The sequence below is a fragment of the Elephas maximus genome, chromosome 22, assembly GCF_024166365.1.
Source record: "Elephas maximus indicus isolate mEleMax1 chromosome 22, mEleMax1 primary haplotype, whole genome shotgun sequence".
Lineage (NCBI taxonomy): Eukaryota > Metazoa > Chordata > Mammalia > Proboscidea > Elephantidae > Elephas > Elephas maximus.
This window is the reverse complement of record NC_064840.1, coordinates 11,218,032-11,236,528: the sequence shown is the minus strand read 5'-3', so window position 1 is coordinate 11,236,528 and position 18,497 is coordinate 11,218,032. Positions and strand designations below refer to the sequence as shown.

Below are 18,497 nucleotides of genomic sequence, written 5' to 3'. Positions count from 1 at the left end.
ATTAACATCATCGAGGTAGGATTTACAACACATAGGAAAATCACCTCAGATGAGAAAATGGCAGACAATCACACAATACTGGGAATCACGGCCGAGCCAAGTTGACATTTTGGGGGACACATAATTCAATCCATAGCAAGCTCCTTTAATATTCTAGCCAATCATACAAAAACTCCCCCAGACCTCGGGGTGGCCTCACTCAGCTACCTGATCTATCACTTTAACTGAGTGTGTGGGTACTGATTTCCTCCTCGCAGATGGTGCGTCTTCCAGGGCTGACCGGAGAGGGGACTGTTGTTGGGTGCTGTGGAGTCGATTCTGACTCATAGCAACCCTACAGGACAGAGTAGAAATCCCCCATAGAGTTTCCGAGGCTGTAATGTTTACAGGAGCCGATCACCAGGTCTTTTCTCCTACAGAATAGCTGGTGGGTTCAAACCGCTGACCTTTCAGTTACCAGCTGAGCGCTTAGCCATTGTGCCACCAGGGCTCTGAGAGGGGACTCGTCAGAGGGAAAACCCTGGATCTTGGTTCCTGCTCTGTTCCTGGGTGCTGGTCTTCCCCTCCTGGGGCCTCAGTGTCCCATCTGCAAAATGAGGGGTTGTGCTTGATTTTCTGTTCTGGCCTGCCTGAAGTACCACCATTAGCCTCCTGGTGACAGTTAAAGCTCTGTGTTACCCAGAAGGTATAACCCACTGGATGGAGGGGAAGGGACACCATATTTAACAACCTCCATGTGCCAAGTCCTGAGCTGAGCAGGGAGGGTTAGGGGTGGGAAGTATTAAGAAAACAGTTGAAACAACTCAAGAGTCCCACAGACCTTGTGCAAATCCTAGCTCCAAGCATAGCTACAGTGTCCTCATCTGTAAAATGGGAATATTAAAACCTACCCCATGGGATTACTGTGGGACAAAATACAATAATGCATGTCAAAGGTGCTTAGTAGAGCACCTGGCATATAGTAAGTGATCAGTGAATGTTAGCTGGGATGGCTGCTATTGCTACATACATTATTATCTACACTCACTCCCTACCCTCAAGCCTTGTTCATTTGGTGAACTCCTATTCATCCATCAAAACCCTCCACATGCCCACCTCTTCCAGAAAGGAGGTTCTGTTGCTATAGGTGGTACATGCAGCTTTTTACTGCATGTCTATCCTTGCACTGCAATTTAAATTAGATATTTGTTCTTAATCTCCCTCACTGGTCGGTGAGGTCAGGACTGGATCAGGTCCACATCTACATTTCCAGCACCAGGCACAGAGCCTGGCACAAAGGAGGCAACTGCAACTGAAATGGACAACCTGCTTGGCACATGTCAGGGCTCAGAGGGTGGGTGGGGAAAGAAGAGGGGTTGGTTTGATGCAGACAGAGTGGAGTCAAGCAGATGCAGCCCCACTAGCAGGCCAAACTACACACTGGGTCCCTGGGAGGGGGAATTCCAAAGCAGGAGAGGTGAGGCTTCCAGAGGTCAATCTCGGTCAGCTCTCCTGCAAAGGATTCTGGGAGCTCTTCCCACCAGGTCAGAGCCAGTCAGCCCAGGCATCCTGCTCTCCAAGGCTCTATTTACCAGGTATTGATTTTCCTGCCTGTTTACTAGTAGTTATTAAAGGCTGTGTCTCTGGAGTCCTTTTGAAATGAAATTGGAACCTGGAGAGCTGGAGTAATTAGGGCAGCTGGTGCCCTCCCTGCTGGGCCCTGCATCCCACAGCACCCGCTGCTGCCCGCCTGCCCATTGTCCATCTCTCAGGCCCATGCTGGCTGGGGACCAGGCCCAGGGGGGCCGACTGGTTCACTGGTGACCTGGCTGGGCTGCGATCTTGAGATCTCCAGACAAGCGGCGGGAGGGTTCCTTCTCCTCCCCAGTGGCCTTGGCCTAGATTTTCGGCCAGAACAATGGGTCTTTAAGACGGGCCTGGAGGTTCTGCAGCCTGGGAGGCCTGGCTGGCCTTTCTCCTCAACCCACTCTGCTAAGTGTCCTTGGGCAGGCCACTCCCCCTCGTGGCCTCTAGGACGCCAGCTGCACTGGCCACGAGGCTTGGAGTCCCCACGGCTGTAGGGACCTGTGTCCAGCACGCATGCTTTTCTGGGTCTGTTTTTGTGTGTCTGCTGTTTTTTTTCATCCCTCCTTCAGTTTCCTAAGGATGTTTAGTTGAAAAATTCCAATCTTGTTCCAGCCGAGCTGAGGGGAAAGGGGCTTTGGCCAAATGTCAGCTGGAAGGTTGGAGGGCCCCCTGAGACCAGGCATGGGGGCGGCAGGGCAGCTGTAAGCAGAGACGCTCCGTGCCTGGCGCAGAGACAGGGAGGGGGAGTAGACACACACAGGGAGACCGAGAGAGGCAGGGACAGAGAGACTGAGGCTGGGGCACCGAGGGAGGTGACAGGGACGTGCAGATAGAGACAAACATGGAGAACACACCCAGAGACTGAGAGAGACACACATTTACTGTCAGAGAGAGGCCAAGACCAAAATGGGAATTATTGAGCAGACACAAGGAGAAAGGCCCTGAGCTGGGGTCAGGGAGACAGAGTGAATCTGAGAGCAGAAAGAAATGAAAGGCTGAAACCTAAAGACTGAGGGGTTGTGGAGAGTCAGAGAGAACAAGCAACCAGGACCAAGAGACAGAGAGAAGAATGGAGAGCAGAGACAATGGGGTAGAAAACAGCCACAGTGGTAACTACGGAGCTAACACTTACTGAGCACCTACTACTTGCTAGATGCTGTGCTGGGCACTTTTCCTTGCACCAACTCATTCTAGTCTCACATCATTCCTTCCAGGGGGGTATTAAGATTATTCCCATTTTACATGTGAGGAAACTGAGGCCCGGAGAGATGAAATCTTGAGAGGATGAGAGCAGAGGTCTGGAAGTGATGCTCCATCATGGAAGGTCCAGGTTGGACTGGTTCTAAAGGGCTCAACCCAGCCAGGTGAGAGCCCAGTTAAGGATCCCTCCAGGGATGGGGAATTCACTACCTCAGCTTTGTCCTCAGTTGTTTAGCTGTGAGAGGTTCCTGTCCTAAGCTTGTGGCCCGGATCTGAGCTCCTTGCCTGAAGGTGGGGTGTGTCTGTGTCTCAGCCCTTCAGGAAGCTGACTCCATGGAGGATGGGGAGGGCCCTGAGCCCCCTTGCCTGCCCCTCAGCCTCCAAAGGGCTCTTCCCTGGGCTGAAATGGGGTCCTGAGGCCTGCCCTGCCCCAAGGTCCGGCAGGGAACCCCCTCTCTGGGAGTGGCTGCCTGGGGAGAAGTGAGCTCAGTTCAAGGGCCCCCAGACCATGACAGGAAGGCAAGCCCCATGGGAGGCGGTCACAGGACATCCTGTCAGGTGGGGGGAGTCCTGCTGAAGGTTGTGGCCTCTTAGACCCCAAGGCAGGGGCCTGTGTAGGGTGAGGGGTTGCTGAGTGTGAATAGGGCACCCACTGGGGGCCGGGCCCCAGAGAGGGACCTTAATGAATCCTCCACCAACATCTGCAGTAATAACAGTTGTTCACATTGGGAGAACACACTTGTGTGGCCCAGATCCACACCAACTCATTTAACCCTCACAACAACCTTCGGAGGTGGGAATGCTATTACCCTACTGTAGAGGCGAGGAAAGCAGCCCTGGTGGTGCGACAGCAAAGTGCTCAGCTGCTAACCGAAAGACTGGCAGTTTAAACACACCAGCAGCTCCGAGGAGGGAAGACCTGCTGATCTGCTCCCATAAAGATTGCAGTCTAGGGAACCCCATAGGGCAGTTCTACTCTGTCACATGGGGTTGCTCTGAGTTGGAATTGACTCGACGGCACATAACGACAACAGAGGCAAGGAGATGGAGGAACAGAGCGCTTTAGGAGCACGCTCAAGGTCATCTGCAGGAAGTGACTGAGCTAGAAGTTAAACCCAGGCCACCTGGCTCTACTTGAGTTCTTTTACTGCTCTCATCTACTGTCGTGAGCCTAAGTTCCAGAGGAGGAAACTGAGGCACGGAAGTCACGTAGCCAGCAAGTGACCAGGCTGCTATATCACCTTCTGGGATAACCACCCTCTCCCTTCGCCTCCAACCCCTCACTCCGGCTGATTATCTGAATGGCTGACCAACTCCCTCTAGCAGCAACAGCAACGGCAATAACAGTAATGGCTCCGGTTTATTGAGCGCTTCCGCTGTGCTAGCCACTGTGCTAAGGGCTTCCGTGCATCATCTCCCAGGCCTCACGACAGCCCTAGGGGTGTGCTATTATTATTAGCCTCAACTGACAGATGAGGAAGCTGAGGCTCCTTGAGAAGACATGGAAGTCCCCGGCTCGGGGCAGAGGTTTGAACTGCAGCCTGTGGACCCAGAGCGCCTACCCCCTCCCACCCTGCAATCAATAATCCCGCAGTGTTCTGTTTCCTTCCAAACCCTCCCCGGGGACTCTTCAAGCTAAGCTGTGGCCCATTAGCGGTTTCTGCACGTTTAGAGTCGGCCCAGGCTCCCCAGGGTGTGCTGGCAGCTGGGCTAGGGCAGTGGGGAGGGGACGGCAAGAGAGGAGCCAGCCCCCAGCCCAGCCAGAGATGGTTGAAGGGCTGCGTGGCCCTCACATAGGCTACCACCTTTGAATTGGCCTTGAAAACTCTTGCCCCTTAGGCTACCAGGAGCTGGAGGCTGGCTGTGCACACCAAACAGCTCGCGTGGGGGGCTCGGGGCTTCCAGGGCACCCAGAATTCCACACACTTGTGCGTTTAGACTCCCTAACACAGAAGCAATTGCTAAGAGTGGGAAACGGAAGGGTGGGAACAAAGGGCAGACAGTCCTCCACTGACCGGACCCCTCCCAGCTGCTCTTTTCTCATCTGTGAAATGGACGTAATAGCAACAATAGCAAACACTCACAGAGGGTCTACTGTGTGCCAGGCACTCTCCTAACAACTCTATGGAGCAGGCACCATTGTCTTTTGCAAATACTGAGGCACAGAGAGGTGAAGGAGCTTGCTCAAAGCTATGAAGTGGCAAACCCAGGATTTAGCCCAGCCAGGATCTGAACTTCTTCCCACTTCTTCTGCCATCACCCTGGTCCAAGTCATCGTAACTGCTCACTTGGACTATGGCATAACCTCCTTCCTGGTGTCCCAGCCTCCACCTTTTGCTTGCTGTAGCACATTCTTCATGTGGCAGCCCGCGGGATCTTCCACAAACTCCAATCTGACCGTGCCACTCCCCTGCTCAACCCCCATCAATAGCTTCCTAGTGCCCTTAGCAATCAGCCTAAGTGCCTTAGCTCGGCCCTCCAGGCCCATCACAAGCTGTCTGCACACACTGTAGCCACATCAAACTTCTAGTTTTTCTTGGAACACATCATGCATGCTTATGCCTCTCTGTACTTGCACATGCTGTTCCCTCTGTCTGGAATGTCCTTCCGCCCACCTCATCCCATTTGTCTCCTTGTGGAGTTCCTATCCAATCTTTCTGGCTCAGCTCATGCACTCTGTCCTCTTGGAGTCTTCTCTGCCATCCTTAGGGAGAATTACTCCCTTCCTGGTGCTCCCATAGTCCCTGGCACCTGCAGGACCTCCATTAAAGCATATTGTTAGCCCCTCCAGGGCTGGGCTGGTTCCAGCCACCTTAGCGTTCCTCCAGGAGCAGAGGGAGGTAGGCCCTTGGAACATGCTAGTTGAATGAATGAAGGAATGAATGAATGACCAAATAAATACATTAGTGAACCTAACTGAATGCTGTACATGACTAGGCCGGGGTTGAAACTGGTGGTGGATTTGGTTTTGTTTTGGCCTATAAAGTGTTTACATAAAAAAAAAAAAGTGACCAACATTTAAAAATTGGGAGGTGGATTCCCATAAAAGTTCTGATTTCAAAAATCCCCAAATGTCTGAAGCTGTGACCACGAGGATTCCCACCCCTCCCTGGCAGTGGTTAGCAGAAGCTGTCTAGGCTGCCCGTTTATGCCTTTGAGAAGCATTTATTGAGCACCTATTGTGTACCAGGCACCAGAGAACAAGATGGTCAAAACCTGGGCCCTCCCAGCTGGTTCACACTTTTCTATTGGCTACTCAGGCCCTGTAAAGCATCTGAATTTACCACCTCTTTGCAGACAGGGAAACTGAGTCTGAAAGAGAAAGGGATTTGGCTAAGAACACATAGCAAATTAGAGACAGATCTTGAACCCAGGCCCCCTGACTCCCATTTCTATAGTACTAGGCGACTAGAGCTGGGGTTCCCTGCAATAGAGGAACCTGGGGGAGGGCCATGCTGACCCCCAACCTGGAGAAGGCGATGCTGACCCCCCACGTGGGGAAGGGTGATGATGACCCCGCTTGGGCAAAGGCAATGCGGCCCCTCCCCGCCGGATGAGAGCTCCGTAATGGTGCAGTTTCAGGCAAACTCTAGCTTCTCCTGGTGTGCTTTGCTCAAAGTCGGAGGGAGAGGGGACAAAGGCCCAGCCTGTCACTGGGAGACGAGGTGGCTACGCTGCGCTGTGCTGTGGCTGCTGGCAGGGCTGTCCTGGCTGCCAGCACTGCCTCCTTTGATTGCCTCATCCTTTGTTCTGCATTTCAGCGCACTCAGATACAGGGCCTGCTGCCAGACTCCCTCCCGCACCCCCATCATCACCTGCCACTACTGCCAGGGCAGGTGGAGGAGGCGGCCTGGAGCGACTCCAGGGGCCCATTGGAGGTGCCCAGAGAGGAAGAAGCACTTCTCCAGGGTGGCAGAGCAAGACGTAGCCACATAGAACCTGGCAGGGGCTCAGTCCCAGCCTGGCAGCTTCTGGAGCCCCTGGGTCAGGCATAGCACCAGGTCTTGGGAAGCCACCCAGTGCCTGGCTTCAGGCATTACCCTATCTTCCCCACCTAAAGAGAAGCTTCTTGAGGGCAGGGGTTTGGGCCTATTGTGTTCACTTAGGACAGAACCCAGCACATAGTTCATTACATTTCTGTTGAGTAAACGAATGCATTAATATTGCCCACAGCCCCATGAGATGGGCCCTGTTGTTGGGCCCATATTACAGGCGAGAAAACTGAGACTCAGGGAGGTAGTGTGGTTTACCTGAAGTCACAACTCCACTTTTTCCCCAGGATTCCCACTGAGGTGCTGGGAAGGGAACAGGGACCCTGGTCCTCACCAGCAGGCTCCCCAAGGCAGCCAGTTCCAGGCTTCAGGGTCCATATCCTCAGCTGATGTCTCCAGGGGCAGTTAGAGGCTAGCAGGGGCGGGGGCGGGGTATCTGTGCCAACTGGGAGACTGAGTGGACTCTCAGAGGGCGACTGTCCTGGGGCCACCACTGGGCTGATGCCAGAACTGGGTGGAAGTTGGGAAGACCCAGGGAGATGGAGATGCAGGGAGGGGGAGGCATGGGAGGCCCCTGGGGACCCTTCGTACCTCAAGAACTGCACACTAGGGAGGGAGTAGGGGACCCCACTACCCCCGCCTGAATGGGTACCTTCACCAAGACCAGTCCTGCCCTATCGCTTCCCCTCTCACCTCCCCATCCCGGTCCCTCCTCATCACTCTCCCATCACCCCTCTATCACCACCCATTATCACCCCTACACTTCCCCCTTCACTCCGTTTTCTCCCCCTTCACACATCCTCCATTACACCTCCATCGCCTCCTGTCCCTTCCTGCACTGATCCCAATCACCTCCGTCCCTTCTCCCATCCTGGCCCCCATCACCTCTTGTCCCCCCATCCAGGCCCTCATTGAGTCTCCGTCCCCTCCCCCGCCTTGGCTCTCCTCCCCCTCTATCACCTCCCCCATCACAGCTCCCATCACCTTCCCCATCTCTAGGTCAGACTCCACAGCTCCCTCGGAAAGGCAGGAGGCTGGGGTGTTGGGAGAGAGCAGGACGGAATGGGAGGTGAGAAGGAGGGGAAGCAGCGATGTGGTGCTGTCCAAGGTGCTGGGGCAGCCCTTGGCCTGGCATCAGGAGAGCCTGGCAGGTGCCCTGCCCACCCAGCAGCACACCTGGATCTGAATCTCTGCCCTCCTCTTCCTAGTTTCGGCAGGTGGCTCCACACCCCTCCCTTGAGTTTCACCTTTATTATGTATACAATGGGTTGTGGCCTGCTGGCTGGTAGAAGGAGGTCCAGACAGAGTGAGGAGGGCCTGGGTCAGCTCCTGCCTGCCTGCCCACCCCAGCTCTGGCCTCCCAGGCCTGTGAGTAATGAGACTGATCCTGCAGTGTGGTTCTGGGTTCCCGGGGTCCAGCTGCTAAAGGGCAGCAGCTGGTTCCTGCCAGACCCTGATAGGCCCAAGAGGCCTCCTTTAATCCCTCCTCGCCTCTCCTCTCGCCAGATGCACATCTCCCGGGGCCTGTGACAGTCCCCACTGCCACCAGGCCCAAAGTCTCCTCAGCCTTTGTCCTCCAAGCTCCTCCAGCCTCCAAGCCTTGGATCATGCTGTCACCTTCACCTGGAAATGCTCTCCCATCGTCTGCTTATCCAAACTCTTGGAGGACCCCTTTTTCAGGAAGCTATCCCTCTCAGGGCCCCCAACCACACACCACCTTCATCACCTGGCCAAGGGTAAGCTGTACCTCTCCTAAGAGGCATTTAAATCTTTTTCCTACTTGAACATGAGTGCTCACTATGTGCTGAGTAACACTCTCTATGCTTTTACCTACATGATCTCATTAAATCCTCATGACAACCCTCTCAGACAGGGACTCTTCTTAACCCCATTTCACAGATGAGAAAACTGAGGCTCAGAGAGGTTACAGGGTTTGCCCATGGCCACACAGCCAGCAAGGAACCAGAGCTATGTCTGTTGGCCTCATGAGTCAGAGGGTTCACTTCTCATAATATGTATTTGCCTTTGTCCCCATGAGACAGGGGGGGCCTTGCTGTTCTTCTCTCTGAGTCCCTAGGGCCCCTGGTACTGAGCAGGCACCAATGACTTTCAAATAGATGTGATGATGGATTTACGATATCAAAAGAGGCTCCTGGAGCCAGACAAGCAACCAGAGGCCAAAAGAGTCTGCAGAGGTGGAAACAGGCAGCGTGACAGGTGGTAGTGGGGAGACCCCATGTGTGGATTAGCTGGACTTGTTACCACCCCAGGATGAACCCCTCCCCCCCGCCATATGTCAGGCCCAGCCCCAGCACCAGGTGCCTCCCAGACTGGCTGCGAAGGGGTCCCCTGGGCATTTCCTGTAACCACGGAGCTGGGGCCTGGAGGCCTCCCAGGGTGGCACTGGCTGTCCCTACCTTGGTACAGACCCTGACAACAGGTCCCAGCAGAGCTCAAAAGTGAGGGGGTGGAGGAGACTCTCAGCCAGGGCATCGAATGCCACCTTGCTCTCCATCCCCGAGGCCTGCCTAGGCTCTAGGAGCCTGGGTTCTTATCCCAGCTCAAGACGGATTGGCTGTGTGACCTTGGCCAAATCACTTGCCCTCTCTGGGCCTCAGTCTCTTCATCTGCACAATGACCTGTCCTAGGGGTCTAAATTCTGGCTATACTTTCCCTGAGGATTCCCAAGGCTGTTCCTCTTCTCTGGGTGCTCCCACCAATCTCTAACAGCCTACGAGTGGACACCCCCTAAGGGCAGGGACCAGAGCTGATAGGAGCCCAAGCTCCAGGGATGGGATGCAGGCTTGGAAGATGCTGAAACCAGCCACCACATGTCACTCTAACCCAACGGCTTAGGAGCACCAGACACAGCTGGCTCTGACCCTGAGGCACAGCATTTGTGCATGGTCCCCCGCCTGGCCTCCCCCGGCCTCAGCTGTTCATCTGCAGAATGGGCAGAAGGCTGCCACAAGTCCTTCCAGCAGCAGAGGGAGAGGAGAATGGGAAAGACCAGGCAGAAAGGTACTTCTCCCCTTCCCCCAGTCCTGTGAGACCAGGCCAGAATCTGGGAATGCCGGGAAGTGGCTGAGTCACACATCTGTCCAGCTGTGTGGATGGATGGAAATCCAGGGTCTGAGTGATACCCTTGGAGGTGCAGGCTACCGCTCCAAAAGCAGGGAGTGGGGATAACTCCTAGAGAGGCTGCGGTCTTCCACAGGGGCAGAAAGCAGTTCCCAAACCCTTCCCTCCATGCCGGTGGGAGCTAGCCTCCTCAGCGAAAGGCCCTGATGGCTCCTGGGCCCAGCTCAGCCACCTGCTGCTGTGCCCGCCTGGTCAAGTCCCTTAGCTTTGGCTCTCCCATTTGTGCAACTGGGAATTATCTGTGGTAGGGATGGCTCAAGACAAAGGAAGATGAGAAAAGCTTTAGGGAGACAAAGCACGTGGCCCAGCAAGAGTATCACCAATATCGCAGGACAAACGCATGGCTCAGAGAGCCTGAAGCTAGCAAGCTACGTTATCCTCCACCTACCTCTGGCTGTCCTCTCCAGCTCTCTGCCTGGGATAATACCATTAGTGAACCTTGGCCACCATCACACGGCCCAGGGGCACAGGGTTTTGCTGTCCACGTAGGAGGGTCCAGTTTCCATTCCAGGCCCTAGGCTTCTAACCTGAGGCCTTCAAAGGGAAACTCACCCCCTGCAGGGGGCAGTGAAAACAGCCCAGTAGGAGAGAGGTGAGGGGGCAACGGCTGTGTAAATAGTCACCCCCATGGGGCAGGGCTGGGGCCTCTCCCCTGTGGGCAGAGCCTGACACCTGGGCTTTCTTCCTGTGACTCCATGAAAGGCATATAGACAAAGCATGTATACAGCTGATATACACACGTGTACATCTCAGCACATGCCACAAGGAGAGTGCCTCAGCACGTGTGTGCATGTGTCCTGGCACACACCATGAGGCATGTATTTCAGCGTATACGTGCTGAGTGTGCCTTGGCAGATTAAGAACGTTTTAGGATAGGGGCTGGTGAATTACAACCCATGGGCCAAATCCATTCACTGGTTGTTTTTGTACAGCCCATGAGCTAAGAATGGCTGTTACATTTTTAAATGCTTGGGGAAAAAAATATTTCATGACACATGAAAATCACATGAAATTCAAATTTTGATGTCCAAAGCTCATTGACTGGAACACAGCTACACTCATTTGTTTATGTATCGTCTACAGTTGCCTTCATGCTACAACAGCAGAGTTGAGCAGCTTCAATAGAGACAGTATGGCCTGCAAAGCCTAAAATATTTACCATCTGGCCTTATGAGAAAAACCCGGCTGGCTCTTGTATCAGGGCACTGACAAAGTTGGTGGGACATACTCCTACCTCCCACAAATATTAAAGTTCAGCTCAATTCACTTATCAAGAATTTTACAATTAGAAAATCTAGACAGATGCTGTGTTAATTTCAGCACATACATACCTGCAAGTTTTGTGTTTTACAACTTTATGTTGTTTTTAAGTCTGTTAGGACCTCTAAAGGGCCACATTCCACTCCACTCATTCTTCTTATAATCTGCAGGGTTTACTACATGGTGGGCACATAGGGACTGATTAGTCAATGCTTGGGGATAAAAAAACAGGCTAAGTTCTCTCCATCAACCCAACACCCCTGCTAGTGAGACGCTCCTCTTGCCCATTTCATAGACGTGAAAACTGAGACCTGGAGAGGTCAGGACACCTACCCACGGTCACACAGCTGGTCAGTGGCAGAGGAGGGTCTGGAACTCAGGTCTCCTGCTTCCTGGTCCAGGCCCTGGACCATTAACAAGATGTCCTTTCTTAACACATTTTTTTTTTCTGCTCCGAGTTGTAATGGGGCGGGGGCGGTGGCAAACTATAACATGTGTGGTGGGGAGGCATCTTGCGCCTCCCTCCAGTGGATTTCTGGGCATCCTAGGTCCCCTGCCAGCCCTAATAGGTTTCCTTTGCTGGGGGGTCTTGGCAGGCGCCCAGGAGCCCAGTGAGGGATGAGTGTTTTTCCCTTTTCCGGCAAACAGGGGACAGGTGTGGAGTGAACTGCTCTGGGGAGGGGGTGGGGGGAAAGGATCAAAGCTGAGCTGGGGGATGCAGAGAGGCTGAACCATAAAAGGGTGCCACTGGGAGCAAGGGGCCTGCCGAAGGGGGAAAGAAGAGAGTTTGGGAGTCTGGGGAGCCAGGAATGGAGGTAGGGGTGCTGGGAATAGAAAAGGGGCCCTGAAGCGGGGGAGGTGGGTGATCAAAGGCAAAGTCGCCAACTTGGCCGCCTCAGGAGGGGCTGTCCCTGCTTCCAAAAGTTTAACAGTTACCATCGTGTTGATTATGACTCATGGTGACTCCATATGTGTCAGAGTAAAACTGAGCTCCATAGGGTTTTCAATGGTTGATTTTTCGGAAGTAGATTGCCAGGTCTTTCTTCCAAGGTACCTCTGGGTGGACTCAAACCTCCAACCTTTCGGTTAGCAGCTGAGTTGTATTAACTGTTTGCATCACCCAGGGACTCAGTTCCCCCTCAAACCAGACTCTGGAACATCCCTACACTTCAGCATTAGCCGTGAACCTGCAAAATGCCCAACCACCGAGGCAAGAAGAAAGTCCACTTCCTTCTGCTACCTAAGATTCCCTCGGTAGTACAAACTGTATTTTGCACTCGGCTACTAGCAAAAATGCTAGAGGTTTGAGTCCACTCAGAGATGCTGCAGAAGAAAGGCCTGGCAACCTACTTCTGAACAATCAGCATTGAAAACCCTACAGCGTTCTACTCTGATACACACAGGGTCACCACGAGTCAGAGGAGACTCAAAGGCAAGTGATTTTGGTCTGCTGTCAGACTTCTGCCCCCCACCGGAGATGGGAGGACGGAGCAGGGCATGCCCGGAACTCTCATTTCTCCATTAGGGCCTCAGTAGCTGCTCTGGGAGAATGGATGGGCTCGAGGACTCGGCAATGACTTCCCCTGTTCTCAGAAGGAAATTCAAAGTCCCTTCCGTGGCTGTCTAAGCTGTGTGTCTGGTTCCTACTCTAACCTTGTCTTGCACCATCTTCCCCTTGTTTTCTGCACTGCAACCACAAGGGCCTTGAATACACTCTGAGCCTTCCCACCTCAGGGTCTTTGCACAGGCTGTTCCCCCTGCATGGAGCACTGCCCCCTCACTCATTCTTCTGATCTCTGCTCAAACATCACTTCCTCAGATTAGCCTTCCTTGACCACCCCAACCCACGTCTGTTTCATGCCATCGGAGCTGCTGTGAGTCTTCTTTGGGGGTACTTTTAAAGCTGATTACCTGTATGATTATCTGCCTGTCTCCCTGATATACCAGGACCTCCTTGGGGCCTCTGTCCGCCTTGCTACCTGCTGTGCCCCAGTGCTTAGCACCTGACACTCAGCAGAAGCTCAATAAATGAATAAAGGAATGCATGAAGGATGGGCACCACCCGGCTCTGAAGTCAGTCTCTGGAGCTATGGAGACAAGGATGGACTGACATGCAACATCAATAAACTATTGGTTGTTAATTTATCTGTTTCCAGACTCGGTGACCACCTGTAGGTACCAAGCCGCACTCTAGAGCGGTGCTGTCCAAAAGATTTTGCTGCAGCAACGGAAATATTCTGTATCTGTGCTGTCCAATATGGTAGCCACGACACACATGTGGCTACTGAGCACTTGGAATGTGTCTAGTGGGACTGAAGGACTGATTTTTAGTTTCATTTCATTTCAATTAACCTAGATTTCAGTAGCTACATGTGATTAGTTGCTACCGTAGTGGATGGCGCAGCTCTAGAGAGAAGAGAAGCCACAACTACCCTACAGTCCCCAAGGCTGTGACTGCAGTTCTTGGTCTTTGGGGTCACACATGCCAAGGCTTCTCTGGTAGCTTCATGAGGCAGGACCTCAGGATTTCACCATTCTTTACCGCCAGCAAGCTTGTCACAGAGACTGGGCACCAACTACTCAGAAAGATCTCCACGGTGATGGCAAAGCTTGAATCAAACTTCAGGATGAAAATAATGAAAATGGGACCTCATCTTGTTGTATCACCCAGCCTGTCACCACCAACACTACCAACATCACCATCAGAGTGTCCCTGATACATTCACCAACACCTCCAAGCAATGACCACCATCGGCACTACCACCCACTCTACGTAGCCACCAAAACTGCCACCAACACCGTTCTCTCCATCATCACACCACCCCCATACAGTCATCAACACCACCACAACCCACCAATGCCGCAATCACTGGTATAACCCCAACCCTGTCCCCACCACTGTCCCCTCCCTCACACCACCCGACACCACCACCACCACCACCGTCAATACCACCACTGACATCACTACTGATGCAGCCACCATCATTCTCTCTGTCACCATCACCGCCCACTACCACCACTACCACTGACGTCATCACTGACGTCATCACTACTATCTCCACCATCGTTACCATCCCACCACCTCCAGCAAACCACTAGTACCCCCCACCTCGACATCAGTACCACCACCATCACAACCACCCAAACACCACCAACACTTGGAGCCAGTACAGGACAACAGCTAAAAGCTTTGGCTCTGGAATTCAACTGCCTGGGTTTAAACCCCAGCTCTGAGTTTAAATCATTCAACTTCTGTTAGACTCAGTTTCTTCATCTGTAAAATGGGGCTAATAATGATAATACAATAATAAGATCTAAAGCAAAACCTGTTGCCGTCGAGTCAATTCTAACTCAAAGCAATCCCACAGGACAGAGTAGAACTGCCCTTAGGGCTCCAAGGAGCAGATGGTGGATTCGAACTGCCGACCTTTTGGTTAGCAGCCAAGCTCTTAACCACTGAGGCACCAATAAGACCTACTGCCTGCAACTGTTGAAAAAACAAATGAGAAGATGCCTGCACAGTGCTTAAACTACAGTAATTTAGCGCTGTCTTCTAGGTTCTGTGCTTAGTGAGCACAAGTTTACTTAATCTTCACACAGCTGTGAGAGATAGAGATCGAATCCACCCATTTTGCAGATGAGAAAACTGAGGCTCAGAGAAGTAACACAACTGGCCCCAGGCCCTACAACTAATATAAGAATGCTGGATTGGAATCTGAGTCTTAAACTGGACCAGGCTAGATCGTCCCCCTTTTTGGGGAGTAGTTGGGTCAGCAGATTGGTCCTTCTGCAGTTTCAGGCTCCACCTCAGGGATGCTGGGGGGATTTCAGCAGCCCACCATGAAAGGTGATGGGTGGTGGTGTTTGTGTCTGGCCCCGCCCAGTGGGTGGGTGGGTAGAGCCTGCTCACCTGTGTCCTGGCGGAACTGGTGCATGGATTGCAGGTCGATGATGTAGGGCACCAGCTGAGCATCCACCTGCCCCAGGACCACGGAGCCACGGGCGTCTTCCTTGAGCACATTCTCAATGTGGTGGCACACGGTGGCCGTGTAGGGCCGCCAGCGGCTGTGCTCGTTCAGCCACTCCCATACCACCACCCGAGCCACATTCTGCGGCGGGAAGCCCAGCCCGTTCACAGGCACCATCACACCCTGGCCTGGCCGAGACATGGCCGCTGTGGCCTCAGGGGCCAGGTCCCCACTGTTGCTTGGCCCAGCTCCTCCTGGGACCTGAGGGCAGACAGGGAACGTCCTCTCTTCCCAGGGGCGCAGCAAGGGCTGTCCCGCCTCCTTGCTAACTCTGGGTCCTCTCTGGGGCCTAGAAGCCTCAGGGAAGGAGAGTGGGGTGGTACTCCAGGCTCCAAGGACCCCCGTCCACACAGAGCTGTCTCAGTTCAAGGGTGCTGCTCTGGAAAGCCAATGTCTTCCTTACGGTGGGGGGACGCTGCTCTAAATTCCTTGGTCCCCTCACTCAGGTAAGGGAGTGAGGCCACCCCCACTCTAGATCAGGCCTCTTCTCTGCTGCTCTCTGATCATTCTTCCAGCCGCGCAGGGCCTGTCACACAGGAGGCCCCAGCCCCAGTCTGCTGCTCGCTGCTGTGGCGCCCAGCCAGCCCTCTGCGCTCCCAACTGCGTCCCAGACCCTGCGCCTGGCTCCAGCGGGCTGCTCGCTGTGCCTGGGTCCGCCCCCCGACGGCTCCTGCAAAAGGGGGTTGTCCCTGCACCGGTCCCCCTTCCACGGCGTCCTGGAAGGCCTGGGTGGCCGCAGAACGCACTGGGGTGGGGAGACGGAGTGCACCTCCGGCCCGCGAGCCTGGGCTGCAGCTCCGGAGTTGGGCTAGGGGCCGAGAGGGGCGGGGGCCCGTGGGCACGCCCCACCCCACTCGTGCTCGAGACCTGCCGAGACAAGAAGGGGAGAGGGCCCTTTAAGAAGAGAGCGCAGCACCCCCTCCCCCCTTCCCCGGAGAGCGCACGGCTGAGAACAATGGGGAACCGATGGGGGGGGGCAGCCGGGGGGGCTTCAGGGGGTCGTCCTGCCCGCGTTCCTTTGGGGGAGGCCTGAAGGGAGAGATAGGCCGGGGGCGCTGTTTTCCGAGATGCCCGCCCGCGGCGCCCCCTCCTCAGCTCCGTGCGCTCCCCTCCCCCGGGCCCGCGCCCAGCCCGGGGGTGCAGGGCGCGGGGATGCGCGGCGCTGCAGGCACGGCCCAGGGCCCCTCGGGGGTCGCGACACGGAGGGGGCGACGCCGGGAGGTGCGGCGCCTGCTGCCTCCCGCTTTGAGGGTGACAGCTCCCTTCCCCAGCCCAGCCCTCCCCAAACCGCGCGGGCCCTGCAGAAGCCGGGGGTGGGGTCCCCGCGCGCCCCACGCTCTCACCGCCTCTTCTCTGCTCTGCCTCCCTCTCGGCTCGCGCTTCAGCCCTGCAGCCTCCCGGGCTCCCCCCGAGCGGGAGGGAGCCACAGTCCCGCCTCTGCGCCCTGGTCCTAGCAGGCCCCGCGATCGCGGTCGCCGCGCGCCGACAGACTGCCCAGCCGACCGACGGACGCAAGAGCAGGCGGCCGGACGCCGGGATCCCGCGGGTGGGAGGTGGCAGCGGCCGCGCTCGGGGGAGGGGCGGGGGCGGGGGAGGAGGAGGAGGAAGGGGAGGAGACAGATCACGCCCAGAGCACCGCCAGCACTGACTTTCTAGTCTAGGGGCGCCCCAAATCCTGGGCTAGGCCCACCGGGGCCCCAAGCCGGGCGCTAGGCAGGAGGTGGGGTGTCTATGGGTCATCTGCTAGAATCTTAGTCATCTGTGCATTCCTGTCACTTAGTCCAGAGCTGGGCACACAATAGGTGCTCAATTAACGCTTGAATAAATGAATAAGGGTTAGAGACTGGCTAAAGAAAGACCTTAAGGCCTCCTGGCATCGCCTCCTCTTTACTCCCAGTATTCTGGGAGGTGGAATGGATTGGCAATGCCCATTTCAGAGCCAAATGAGAGTAGGCAATCTAAAGTGTACAGATGGGGAGACTGAAGCCCACAGAGCGTAAGAGACAGGCCCAGGGTCACACAGCAGCTTAGAGCAGTGCCCAGAGGTGAACTCAAATCTAATTCTCTGCCAGTGCTGAGTTAGCGAGCCTGGAGCCCACTTCCCCAAAGCACCTACCTGCCCAGGTAAGTGGGATGGGGACAGCATCATGCCTCCCAGCCAGGGGGACCCGGACCAGGAGGCACGGACCTTGGAAGAAGGTCTTCAAGCTATTAGCAATAAGCTCCCAGAGGGCAGGCTCACTTCCATCTTGTTCACAGCTGTGTGCCAGTGCCCGCACACCACAGGTGCTCAATAAATGGTAGGTGAGCATTGGCTGGATGAAAGGGGAGGGAGATAGTGGCAGCAGTGTTAATGGGCTGGCCTGTCCCTCGCACCGAAGCTTGGCTGGATGCAGCTGGGGACACATATTGAGTGGGAGGGGGTGGACCACCCGGGGCCTGCGGATGTTTAGATTAGGGAAGATGAAGGATGGGTCCGGGAACTCCAGCCTGGGCGGCAGACGGGGATCAGTGGTCTGTTTGGGAGCCTGCCTGGAGCAGCCCACGCTCCCCTGCCTCCCCAGGGCAGATGGTCATAAACTAGGAGAGGTCAGGGACAGGTTGCTCAGGGGCCCTTTCCCAGAACCCAAGTCCCTCAGCCAGCTGGAGTGGCTTCCCCTCCCCAGGCTCCTGCTCTGTGCCGCAGGGCAGCCCAGTGCCTGATGAGCTTTTCCAGAATAGGGCAGACCAAACAGAGAAGGTCCGTCTAAGGGCAGGGCCAGGCCCGCGGTTATAACAGCATCATCGTGCTCTTGGATGGTAGCCTTGATGTAGCATTGATGGCTTTCAGGGAGTCCATGAAGTCCTCCACTCCACTGCAGGCAAATGTGTGTGCCTGTACGTTTTTTCTGGGAGGAAGGGCTCTGGCTTCCAGCAGATTCTCAAAGGAGGCTGGGACCAAAGAATTTCAGAGCTGATGCTTGACAACCTTATGTAACAGAAGGGGACCTAGGGACCCCAGAGTAGGGGACAGACTGGCTCAAGGTCACATAGGGATTTAGCAGCACATTGGAAAGAAGAACCCAAGCCTCCTTACTTTCTGTCTAATGCTACTCAAGACCTGACTAAATATCGCCTCCCCCAGGAAGCCTTCCTTGCACTTACCCCATCTTCCTCTGTGCTTCTTTGCCCATACCTTGATCTGACATCTGTATCACAATTACCCATTTAAATTAAACATGCCCCTGCTAGAGTGACACACCCATGAGATCAGGGGCTGTGTCCTACTCATTTTTGTGTGATGTGGATGGTGCTCCTTACATAATGGTTA

The 18,497-nt window shown here is 54.8% G+C and overlaps 1 protein-coding gene across 1 annotated transcript in view; it reads right to left on the bottom strand.

Moving 5' to 3' along the window:
• The window catches only part of DTX1 (deltex E3 ubiquitin ligase 1), a 39,243-nt gene extending 22,517 nt beyond the window's left edge, over window positions 1-16,726 (bottom strand). Inside the window, exons 1-2 of the mRNA XM_049866881.1 lie at window positions 16,531-16,726; window positions 15,070-16,054 (exon numbers count right to left, since the gene is read on the bottom strand). Of these exons, the coding sequence (XP_049722838.1) occupies window positions 15,070-15,328 (259 nt within the window). The 5' untranslated portion in view covers window positions 15,329-16,054; window positions 16,531-16,726. The remainder of the gene's footprint in view (window positions 1-15,069; window positions 16,055-16,530) is intronic.
• Window positions 16,727-18,497: the final 1,771 nt, after the last annotated feature.